Genomic DNA, 11,893 nt, shown 5'->3' with positions numbered 1-11,893 from the left:
CAGTCTACACTCATCTTTCTGTGACTGACTGTGAGTGTAAGACCGAATTGGGTTTTCAGAGATGGGGTTGCAGACGCTTGATCTGTTGAAGAACGAGCTCCCCCTTAAGCAAGAATCTTTAGTTTTGTCTGAGGATGTTGTCACTGGTCTCGTTCTTGTTGATGTCATCAATGGCTTCTGTACTGTGGGAGCTGGGGATCTGGTGAGCATACTTCTGTTTGCTTTTTATGTTTCTTTCATGGATTACCCTATTAGCCTATTTGGTTTTACTGAGAAGGTTCTGGTTCTGGTTCTGTTTAATTTTTGTGCTTTGATTTTGATTGATTTTTATGGGTCCTCTGGGTCTTACTGGTTATGATGATGATGCTTTGTTGGGTTTTGGTACTTTTCTTTTCTTTCTGATTCTTGTTATTTGGCTTCAGATTTACTTGAATTGTATGCTTTTTTTTCCTTATGTCAAGTCCTTCTTTCAGTGCTTCTTCCATCTTCATCTCCACTATATGGGATCAACTAGATTAACAACTAGTAAGGACTAGGGAATACGCTTGCCTCTTGCCCTGACCTGCTATACCTGGACGACCCAGAAAGAGATTGACTGTGCAAACTTGATTCAGTACACCATAGTTTAAATCTAGAATGGGGGCATTACAGGCTGCAAAAACATGTCTAGTCTAAGCTGCAAAATTCATATTGTTGTTAACATTTGCTTTCTTTGAAAATCTGGTTTTTTTTTTTTTTTTTTGGGCTAGAAGTCAGAAAGTTTTCTTCAACTGCTTTGAAATGGGATTAATGTAATCAAACAGAAAAAGGAAAAAATAATAATAAAATAAGTAGAAAACAGTTTCTAAGAGACCCAATCAGCCAAGTTTTTTGGTTCTGATAACAATTTCTTAGACTTTGTTTTTGGACCATGTTTTTTGACAGGCTCCAAAAGAGCCCAATAAACAAATATCTGGAATGCTGGAGGAGGCTGTGAAGCTTGTCAGAGTGTTCTGTGAGAAGAAATGGCCTGTTATGGCTTTTCTTGATTCACATCATCCAGATAAACCTGAGCTTCCCTACCCTTCTCACTGTTTAATTGGATCAGAAGAATCAAATCTGGTTCCAGGTACAACTCTTTCTTTGCTCTCCTTCACGTATGGTTTCCTTCTTCTAAAATGAGGGGGAAGAATCGATATACCTGAAGTATAACCATATGATTTGTGAACTCTCTCATATTAGTCCTTACTCTGATTTCCAGCATTGCAATGGCTGGAAAAGGAACCTAATGTAACAATTAGGCGCAAAGATTGCATGGATGGGTTTATTGGTTCAATGGAGAAAGATGGCTCAAATGTCTTCATAGATTGGGTGGGAAGCAATAAGATCAATGTTGTAAGTATTACTTCATTTTCAATAAGAGTTTCACATGCAAATATTGGACGATAATTTAATAACTTTGATAGACTCTGTCTGTTTTCATTGTATTAAGTTACCGGAGAAGTGTCTTGTGGTTGCTAACTAATATTGGAACTGTAAAGATATTGGTGGTAGGGGTATGCACAGATATCTGTGTTTTTGATTTCGTGGCTTCCACATTATCTGCGAGAAATCATGGTTTTCTTCCCCCTCTCAAGGATGTGGTGGTTTACTCTCATGCCTGTGCAACATTTAATTGTCCAGTTCAGGTTGGAGAAAACAGCAAAGAAGTTATGGATTATCCACAGGTACTCTCCGTTGACTATCCCACAATATGTATTTAATGATCTTCCACGAAGTATAAATTCATTTATTGAATCATTTGGATTTGGATTCACTATGATCTGCTTGTTCTCCTTGATCAGGAAAAGTGTGGTGTATGACTTGACAGGTTTTATCTAGAGATGTATTTAGACCGAATTAGAATAATTCTTTGTTGTTCTTTCTCATTTTGTCTCTAGTTTCGAAGTTCCAAACAAAGAACAGTTGCTAGCCTTCCCATCCTAAACAGGGTTGGAGCCAGGGATTTTTTTTTTATTTTTTTTGGGGGGGGTGGGAGGGGGGGAGGGGGGGAGGGGATGGGTGGGGGCCAGTTCATATTCAATTGGGATTGAGTTATACTATTATCTAAGTAATTTAGATTTTCAAATACATCATCTTTGCTCTCCCTATAAGCAAAGATGGTGTATTGCCCTTCATTGGAACTCTTTGAACACTCAATTACTCAAACCTCTGGAACATCATCCTGAGAATTCTGAAGATTTTGCTGTCCTTATTGGTGTACAGTTCTTCAAAAACTCCCATATTTATTTCCGTTAGTATGTCATGTAGAAAAGTATAAGAATGCTGCATTAGCTTCGTTCAAACTTGATTATAAAATTCAATTGAAAGAAGGATTTATTGCTTTCTGTCCTTGTATTATTTACTCTTCTAGCTAATTCTTTAAGTGTGTTGCGCATCAGTCTATTTGATCATCGAGCATGAGCCTCTTGTATATACAATTATTACTGTATTTTCTTGAATATTTTACCCAGGAGAAGTGATATAATCTTTCCTTTATCCAGCAACATTTGTTACTTTTACTCGCATGAACTTTTTTGTTCTCATCCCCACCTGTGACAATGCAGGAGCTAATGCATCATGTTGGCCTATTCATGGCTAAGGGAAGGGGAGCCAAGGTAGTGCAGGAAGTTTCTTTTGGTCCACTGAAGGAGAAATGATCAACCACCAAGGACCAGACAATGCTGTTATTCCATACAAAGGTTATCAGTGGGATAGTTATTGTAATTGAATGGGATTGGATTAGTAGTGTACTTAAATTGTAAGGTAATGGCTATTTAAGTAGTGTTGGTTGTGAAAGTTATCAAGTTGCTTGTATGTATATAAAGATGGTTTGTTTAGGACATGGAAGAAGATTTATATGTATTGTGCTCTATATGTGAAACCAGTTGTTCTATTAAGAAACTGTTTGAAAAGAAAAGTAAGTGAAATTAATGGAATAATAAGATCTTAATGGCTCACTAAAATATTCATTTGAAGAAAGAATGCATTATTAGCAGTCAATAATTTTTCATAGATGGTATAGGCAAAATGAGCACTTACGAGCTCTGTTGACTGATCTGGAATGCCTGATTTGGAAGTAATGTGAGATCGGTTTGGTTCAATTTGTGTTGGGTCTGGTTTAGATCAAATTCTGGTTCAATCCATGATCCATGGTTTAAGTATCAGCACACCAGTCATGGGGCCCACAAGGACCACACCTCCAGCCTTAACGTGTGGAGATATTTGGCCTCCTTTAAAACAGGTTGTGGGTTAGTTTTAGGCCAGATTTGGAAAGATTTCCATTTCAATTTCCGATTGATTTCATGAAATAGTCAATAAATAGACTTTGGTCAAAAAAATTAAATTGTTTCTGTTGTATCAATATGAAATATTTTAAAGTATAAAAAATTTCATTTGGTAGTTCAATTTCTGAAAATAGGTTCTCTATATTTCTTTCGGAAGGGGGGTGGTGGTGGTTGTGGTGGGATAGTGATGGTGATGGCGGTGGCGGTGGCGGTGGCGGCGGTAGTGGTAGGGTGGTGGTAGCGGTGGTGGTGGTGAGACCATTACGAGAACAAGAAGGGTGCTGTTTTATTTTTAACATGAAATTACTACTGCCCATTAAATTAACCATGTGCTCATTAAAATGCAAGAGTGAGGAGCTGTTTCAGAATTTCTATTTCATTTAGTTTTTATTCCACTAAAATTAGGTGCAAAAATCAGACCAAACAATTTTTGAAATACAAATCACCCCCAGCATTTGAAATAGGAATCATACCAAATCAAGCCTTAAGAAGGCATATCTAGGGTGGGATATTACTTTTAAGGGAGAAGGATGGGTATATGCTAGCGGTAGATGGTAAGCTAGCATCCTATATGTCTATCTCTCTTCCTCCTTTGATGTGACTCCCTTACCCCTCAAAGGGAGGAAGAGAGATAGAGACATAGGGTGTTAGCTTAGGGTATACCATTAGCATATCCAACCTTTTCCCAATTCTTAAATCCCAACATTTTTTCCTTAATTAGAGCAATAATGCAATAGAAAGTTCCCATTTTCTAGCTCTCGTATGGGAGAGTTCCTTGTCTATATAATAAGGGAATGCGTTCTCAGTCCAGAAGTGTGGCCCCTACGCCAGCAAGGGCCAATGAGAGTTTGAGGACGCATCAATATGGGTGGGATTTCTGGCTTTCATGGAGACGGGGCGGTCTTTATGAACACAAGAGTCATACTTTTGTGGACAAAATTCTTTTTCCCAATGCAAACCTATCTAGACATAGGGATGGCAAAATGACCACATGTCCCCATGTAGAATGCTTGGGCATGCGCTCCCATTGGCCCACGCGCTTGTGTTAGGGCCACACGACAAAGAAACAGTCTATCTCCCTTCTTTCTTTTATACATTAAGAGAAAAGACTACGCACGCCATCGATGTACTGTAATATAACGTCCATTGTATATATCTCTTCTCTTGCTTCCCCACTTTAACCTTGCCTCTCTTGATACCCTGTCCCACAACAACCCCCCCCCCCCCCGCCAATTGATTCTACCCGCTAGTTTACCGCACACAGGTAGTGTACTTATCCCTCTCCCATCTCCCATACTTTATTTACGAAATAATTCTATTGGTTGACATTTTTTTATAGCCAATAGTAGAATCTTTAGATAAGATTGTAGGGCTGGGGAATGATAGGAAGGGGGGGGGGGACACTATACACACACTCACACACCCATGTGACAAAAGTGGATCCTAAGACCTCCTGTGCACCTAGTAATATTGATGTTGGTGCCTCTCTCTCTCACGGTCTCTTCTCTGAGTCTCTTCTCCTTTTCTCCCATCGAAAAATAAGTGAAATTAATGGAATAAGATGATCTTAAGTATTTGATGAATGATGCAACTTATTTGGGTTGTTGGTGTACAAATAATGCGAACCTATTACGATGCAAAAAATAATGGAAAATTTGAACTAATAATCACAATGCACACTGAGATTTATGTGATTCGGTAAGATTGCCTACGACTACGGTGAGATGGGATCTACTTCACTGATTTGAATTTGAATAATCGGAACTGCTTACCATATGAGGTGTTGCCATATTTCCAGAAATACAACCCCCCCCCCCCCCACCCCCCCTCTTTTTTTTGTTGGTGCTATGCATATGCAATATCACTAAATACAGGAATAGCTTTTAGGTAGAGGGGAAATTTTTTTCTGGGAGGGTAGATTTTTATTTTATTTTTGGTAAGGGAGGGTAGAGTTAGACAGCTTATTGTGTCCTTCTCTAGATGTTAGTTGTGATTTATGAATAATATCAGGGGTGGCAGAGAATCATACTCTCAAGTTGTGTTTGGATTGTCAGATTTTTGTCCTTCTGGAAATTACCTCAACCTAAAGATGACCCTTTAATTAATATATTATAATAACTGTTAATAAAAAGGACACAATCAAAATGAATATTCCTGTGAGTTTGCAAAGATTAATACACCCTCAAGTCCTCAACCCCAATGCTATTATAACCAGTGTCACTGTCAAACTCCCATTTTGTTTAGTTTCCCTCAATCCAAGCCTTGGTAACTTTAGAGGCAGGTTGGAGGGTCCCTTGGCAAATTGGCAACCTATATTGCTCAAGTAGGGCAGGGAGCAATTGCTAAAATGGTCCAAAAGAAACAACTCACTTCCCTTGTGAATTAAGTCCAGTTAACTATATCTCTCAAAAGTATCAAGTCTGACCTCGAATAGAGAGGTCAAGGATCCATGTAGCCGACCCCATTTAGTTGGGATAAGGCTGAGTAGTTGTTGTAAGTTGCAACTATATCTCTCAAAAGTATATCTACTGTGTTAACTATATCTCTCAAAAGTATGATCCAGAAAGACATGATTATATTAAAGACTGATTCTGGCAGTACTTATGCACAACCTAGATTTGGGAGCTCTCTATAAGACAGCAGTGGTAGTCAGTCAAGCCACATACACATACAAGAATCAATGGAGGAGGTAACTCTTCCCAATATTAGAAATCATACTCATCCAGTGGTGAACTTATGAGAAAAATAAATATTAGATTCAGTATTCATTTCATATGTTGGTGTAGAACAATGATATATATATATATTATAATATGTACATATAGAGAATATTGCATCTTAATCAGTGATAGGGTGTTGTCTCCTGGAAAATGTACATGGTTCAAGTACACAGGCAATGTGCAACCAATCATAGAATGGCACACCTGCCACTTTCAGATTGCCTGCGAAGTTCGTCAGTCTCCCTCTTGGCTCTTTCCAAACTCTCCCTCAGGTTCCAAATGTCATCATTTGATTTCGCTCGAGTAGCTAGTGCAAACTGCTCTGCCTTCAGTCTAGCTGCTTGCTCTTCTGCCAATTGTTGCTCAAGCCTCTTGGTAGTCTCCCTAAGCTTTGACTCAACCTAGACAACAACACAAGGATGATTGAATTGCTCACCAGCAGTAAACCAATCAATCGACTGCAATCATACTATCTTGACCACTAAATTACAGTGTATCCTAGGCCATGCAAAGAAGAGATTATTTTTGCAAGATGTTTATAGCACTAGAGTTTTAACTTAAAAAGGTCTCAAACCCCCCCGCCCCCCTTGAAAAAAATGAGAATTTAAAAAGGTGTGGGAAAGAAAGAAAGAAAAAAAAAAAAAAAAAAAGTTAATGGTCATATACTAGCAATCCCCCAAATCGATGTTTTGATCACTCTTACCTATTTCTAGGTTTTTCAATCCCTAAGCTATACCTAGTATAGTGGAAACAGAAAAAATACAAAAATTTAGTTCTCAGGTGGTGCGACTACACATCAACTAAGCTTAGGTACCAAAAAAACTGATCATGTACTCCATACTTCCACGTCTAAGGCATTAATACATATAACAATCAAAGGCTCAGGTGAGTTGAAATTACGAGTCTTTTATGATAATATCTGGTCAAATTGGAACAAAACAACTTCATTCCATATCATTTTTGCTTTACTAACCTAATCTCAATAAAGCTAAAGAGGTTTCTTCAAACTTTCAGATCATACATTCTAAAGTCAAGCCTGCTGTTTCATCCTTGATTGTTAAGTGCAGATATCACAGTAATGATGTAAAAGGCATACGAACATTAACCATGTTCTACTTCTACAAGTATAAGTTAGAGGCAAAAGGAGCATACTGTCTCAGTTATTCGCTTGAGTTGCTCCTCATATGACTTATGTATGTGCTCCTTCAGTTCCGACATTTCATTTTTGGAGTATCCCTTTAAAGACTCAACCTCCTGTTTTTCACGTAACTTCCTAGCCCCTTCCTGTCAAATAAACAGAGTTGTTGTCATTAAATTATGGCAAAAAACCTTTTACGCAGCCCATGGAGGATGGGTTTCCCACACGGCCCATGCACTTTGTGCCATGTGGATAGAAGATGTGACTACTCCAACCATTGGACAGAAAGGACATTGTCTGGATTAGCTGTGTGTCAAATTTCAGAGCCTAGTTTAATCATACAACCTCCCGTGTATCGGCATGCATCCTCAAGTATGTCCATGCACAACTTCTGGTACTCTGACCATACTGTGCATCTGCGCATCTCTCACAGTCCTAGATTTTTCAAAGCTTTATTTTGCCACTCGGAAAAATCTGTTTTGGGCTGAATTTTGACATGCTACCGGCCGAAAAACTTGGGCTCCATCTGAGGTGCCACGTGGCATCTATTTAGACCATGAGGGAAGCCCTTCTAACGTGGGCCGAGGAGGAAGCAAAAGCTCTTAAATTTGTAATATTGAAAAAAGTTCCAAGAAAATAGAGAGGGGGGGGAAGCATCTTCACCTTCACTTCAGCCAAGAACGCATCGGAATATGGCTGACCACCATTTTCTGCAATGACCATGTTCACAAGGGAGAGCAGTTGTCGGACCTGTCGAACTTGCTTAGTTTCAGACTTTGTCTTGTTATCAAAAAGTACAACTCGATTTTTACACAGGCGGAGAATTTCCTGAAACCATATCAACCAACATAAAATTAGATGCAATTATTTTTTATTTTTTTTGGTGAATAACAAATTCATTGCCAAAAGGGAGAAGAGAAGGGGAGGGAGAATACACAAGGAAAGAGGGGGGAGCTATACAAAGAGACAAGCCCTAAGAAGCCGGGCCATCAGAACGAAGAAGGAAAACATCAAAACCCCAGGATAAAACAACTTGTTTGTTCCTTGGGGTATCAATAAGAGGCTTAAGGGGGAGCATGTGGAGCTTAGAGCTAACATCAAAAGATGGCTTTCCAAATCATGTCAACAGAGCGAGAATTGAAGGTCCATCTTCGGAGATTCTGCTCCATCCAAATGTGAGAAATAGCAGCCCCAAACACAAGCTTGCCAGCGGTATCACAGATTGTACTACCCAAAAAGACCCAACTCAACCAAAGCCACTCCATTGCAAATGGGAGGGGTCTCCTGCTACGGTGCCAAATAGAGGCCAGGGCTTTTTTTCCAGATGGGTAGGGCTAAGGGGCAAGAGAAAAAAAGATGGGCGACGTCCTCATTTCCATTACAAAGAACACAAAAGGGGTAAACAAGGATGTGTCGGTGAAGAAGAAATGATTGGCTAGGGAGGTAATGGTTAAGGGTTCTCCAAACGTTAAAGCTGTGGCAGGGGATGTGGCCTTTGAAGCAAACAATATTGTACCAGGGGACTGAGGGGGCATGGAGTCAGACAAAATCCCAAGCTGAGAAAGAGCTAAAAAAACCATTTAGGGAAGGGGAGCAAATTAGTTTTATTCAGGCTTAGTTTGTTTCAATATAAAATTTCCTCGAAAAAATTACTCTGGTTCCATTTGGTTGCAAGGGAAGTGAAATTATTGAACCTAAAAAGGAAAATTTTGAACCTAAGAAGACATAATGATACCTTACTTCTTTTAGCACACTGAGTTCCATTCTAATTCTAAAGAGAAAAATATGGCAGGAAATTATCTTTCCTGAATTTTCTACATGATAGATGTGCATCCCACCCATAGTGGTATGTCCACTTGATAAGGATACAATTCTTCCTAAACATGCTAGCATGTAAATTTCTTTTTCTCATTTAGATAGAGTACTTACCTCTACACAACAGAGACAATAACTAATAAAATCAACATATACTTATGAATGAAGCATATCCAAGACATGAAAGAAAAGACATCAGTACACTTACAACTCCCCCAAAATAAAGGGCACAGAGAAAAAGGCTATGGAAATGCAACAACTGCTATTATCAACTAAAATAATTCAGTGGCAATCTGAAGCCCCTAAAATATACAAAATCAAAATTTGTATAAATTAGTCAGAAATCATTAATAGCAAATGAATGAACATGTAAAAATCTGATGGCTTTGGGGATTCAGTAAGACAGCTTCACATAATGACAACCCTAACAAATGAGGATAACAAAACAGATATTCAGGGCCAAGAAAGTTTGTTTAAGAGATGACACTCAACCTGAAAAATCTCAGGAAAGCCCCGACTCAGATAATCTTCAAATGTCTCATCTTCATCAAATTCATCCCCACCAGTAAAAACTATAATCATGTAGTCAGTTAATTTCTTCCCAAAGAAAGACTGCAAACTATGAATTGTAGCTTCTTCTTCTTTTGAGAAACGACTTCTGACTGAGAAAACAACAATAATTGCATGAATTCCATCTTTGGCTAGATTAATACAATTCATGATCTCCTTGCTAATAAAGTCTGGAGCAACAGAAAAATCAAATAGTCCTGCAACGAAAGTTTATATTAGTTACTAAAGAAATCTATAAAACCATAAATCTACAAAATAAGAACCAAAAATTAAGGGCACAGAAATGAAACAAATATACCGAATTATACACTCCCATAATTTTAAAAAATAATAATAACAAAGGGATATTTGTGATTTATCTTTCACAAGGATTTCTGTCTTTAATTAAGATAAGATTGTACATCTTGAAGGGTAGGGGAGAAAATATTAGACAAGGAGAGCCCAAATCATTGACCTACCTAAATAAGAATGTCTTAAAGACAAATTTAGAGAGCATTTCCTAAAGGATAAAGAGGTCCTTCTATATAGCTCTCAGCAAGATAACTGACCAAATTCCATTAGCACATATAGGAGGTTGAGAGTAGAAAAAATTCAGCATCTTTGTAAAATCAAAAAAATAAAAACCAAAAAAAAAATGAAAGCATCAACATTACAGTCATATTCAACCAAAATATACCCACCAGGAGTGTCAATAACATTGATGACTTGGCCATTACTCATTACAGTTCTTTGCAGTTCACAAGTCTTTGTAACTCCAGCAGGATTTTTTATTGACTTGAAAGCCTTCCTTCCAAGAATGCTATTGCCTGTTGCACTTTTTCCATTGCCAGTACGTCCAACTAAAACAACGGTTCTAACATCATTAGACTCCCAACCATCATTTATCAAACTTCCACCCATTGCTTCCAATATAGAATTATCTGCAACAAAAAATAAAAAAATAAAAAAAGTTTATATTAACACAAATAACATATGAACACCGAAAAGGCCACATGAGACATTCCGTACCTTTACGTTTCTACATATTTCACAAAGTAATACTCATTTCGACGTGTACCTATGGATTTTAACATTAAGGCTTAAACCCTCACCTCAAACACTCGCACTAGGTTTACCTATTGCTAATTCACACTGGAAAAAAAAAATCTACATTTCTTTTGCATTTAGTGAATATGTACTCAAAATAAATCTCCTATGCATCATGCACTAGGAAAAAAAACCCTGTTCCTTGGGAGATTTACCAATTTGTATGAGTCCAAACATCCCACAGTGATCAAAAGAGCACGGATATGAAAGACCTAAGGTCCAACATCCTCAATCAACCATAACCCCCTAAGCAAACACATAATCTACCAACTAATTGATTCAAAACCATCCAAATCACCACCCTGCTAAAAGATAGGAAGGTATCCCAAGTCTTAAACTTCAAATCATGACTTCGAAATTCGAAAGAAAACAGAAAGAACCTATATGCTGTAATTAGAAATCACAGTTTCCAAGCTATTCCTCAATTTTTCATTGATAGCTAACTTTTCGTGATACAGTTTTGATTATATTCATGGAATTGTCAGTTAAACTGACACCCAAGAGTTGAAGCAGCCAGAGCTCAACTGCAAAACAGGACAAAATCTCTCTACTCAATCAGGAACAACCACATCTCCACCCTATAAACTATAATTCACTGAAAAACACATATAATTCAATAAACCAAAATCAGAAACCGTCATCAATTGCAGCCATGTAGAATCAATGCAGAGCAATGTATGTACTAAACCCAGAACCATGCTTTACAAAGAAAATAGAAAAAATGGAGGGGGGGGCGGGGTTGACGATCAGAAAAAAAATAGAATTGGTACTCACCAAAAACAAGCAAACTGAAGAGGTTATCAGATCGAATTCAACCCAACCCAGAGAGCTTTTAAGTACAGAAGCATCAATTAAAACTTAGAAACTAAGGAATTGAATTCAGAGATTACTTACTTGAGAACTTGAGGATATAGATGGAAGCGTAACACAAGGAAGGAAGGAGTAGTTGTTGGGGCTCTTATGGATTCGACTCCTCTACTTCCAAAGCTGGTACTCCCATCTTACTTTCGTGTGATACTGGGCGCCATGTGGACTGACAATGATCTAATGGTCCTGAATTAAAATTTCAAATTAAAGAAACAAACCAAGTGGATTGGGACTGAACCACCCCCTTAACCAAAAACAAAACCTGTCCAGCCGGTTCAAAAATACAGAACCAAACCCATTACACACTCACTAGGTATAGTGTTTCAAATCGATTTGAAATCCCAAAATTCCCAAATCCAACCTCTTTCTTCATCCATCGCTCCCTTCTCCTC

At 38.1% G+C, this 11,893-nt stretch overlaps 2 protein-coding genes across 2 annotated transcripts; one reads left to right on the top strand and one right to left on the bottom strand.

Annotated features, from left to right (window-relative positions):
- On the top strand, positions 1-2,975 carry LOC122668933 (nicotinamidase 1-like). Its single transcript, XM_043865521.1, has 5 exons — positions 1-202; positions 925-1,108; positions 1,241-1,374; positions 1,521-1,706; positions 2,586-2,975. Exons 1-5 carry the CDS (start codon positions 62-64, stop codon positions 2,676-2,678), a joined length of 738 nt encoding a protein of 245 aa, XP_043721456.1. The 5' UTR covers positions 1-61; the 3' UTR covers positions 2,679-2,975.
- Positions 2,976-5,980: 3,005 nt separating this feature from the next.
- Positions 5,981-11,418, bottom strand: LOC122668932 (immune-associated nucleotide-binding protein 9-like). Its single transcript, XM_043865520.1, has 6 exons — positions 11,409-11,418; positions 10,229-10,468; positions 9,471-9,745; positions 7,827-7,991; positions 7,178-7,309; positions 5,981-6,426 (listed from the first exon to the last, which is right to left on the bottom strand). Exons 2-6 carry the CDS (start codon positions 10,446-10,448, stop codon positions 6,214-6,216), a joined length of 1,005 nt encoding a protein of 334 aa, XP_043721455.1. The 5' UTR covers positions 10,449-10,468; positions 11,409-11,418; the 3' UTR covers positions 5,981-6,213.
- Between the last annotated feature and the right edge of the window lie 475 nt (positions 11,419-11,893).

This window comes from Telopea speciosissima, chromosome 7 (assembly GCF_018873765.1).
Source record: "Telopea speciosissima isolate NSW1024214 ecotype Mountain lineage chromosome 7, Tspe_v1, whole genome shotgun sequence".
In the NCBI taxonomy this organism is placed as follows: domain Eukaryota; kingdom Viridiplantae; phylum Streptophyta; class Magnoliopsida; order Proteales; family Proteaceae; genus Telopea; species Telopea speciosissima.
The sequence above is the reverse complement of the archived record's forward strand: the minus strand, read 5'-3'. Positions and strand labels throughout refer to the sequence as shown.

Bases quoted from the DNA above. Each gene is read 5' to 3' on its own strand.
- LOC122668933 (XM_043865521.1), top strand. From the start codon at position 62: ATGGGGTTGCAGACGCTTGATCTGTTGAAGAACGAGCTCCCCCTTAAG. The intron at 1,375-1,520 runs GTAAGTATTACT...GGAACTGTAAAG, and splicing joins GAAGCAATAAGATCAATGTT to ATATTGGTGGTAGGGGTATG. The intron at 1,707-2,585 runs GTACTCTCCGTT...GTGACAATGCAG, and splicing joins AAGTTATGGATTATCCACAG to GAGCTAATGCATCATGTTGG.
- LOC122668932 (XM_043865520.1), bottom strand. From the start codon at position 10,448: ATGGGTGGAAGTTTGATAAATGATGGTTGGGAGTCTAATGATGTTAGA. The intron at 9,746-10,228 runs GTGGGTATATTT...CTTTCGTTGCAG, and splicing joins CAATGTTATTGACACTCCTG to GACTATTTGATTTTTCTGTT. The intron at 7,310-7,826 runs GTGAAGATGCTT...TTTATTTGACAG, and splicing joins CGTTCTTGGCTGAAGTGAAG to GAAGGGGCTAGGAAGTTACG.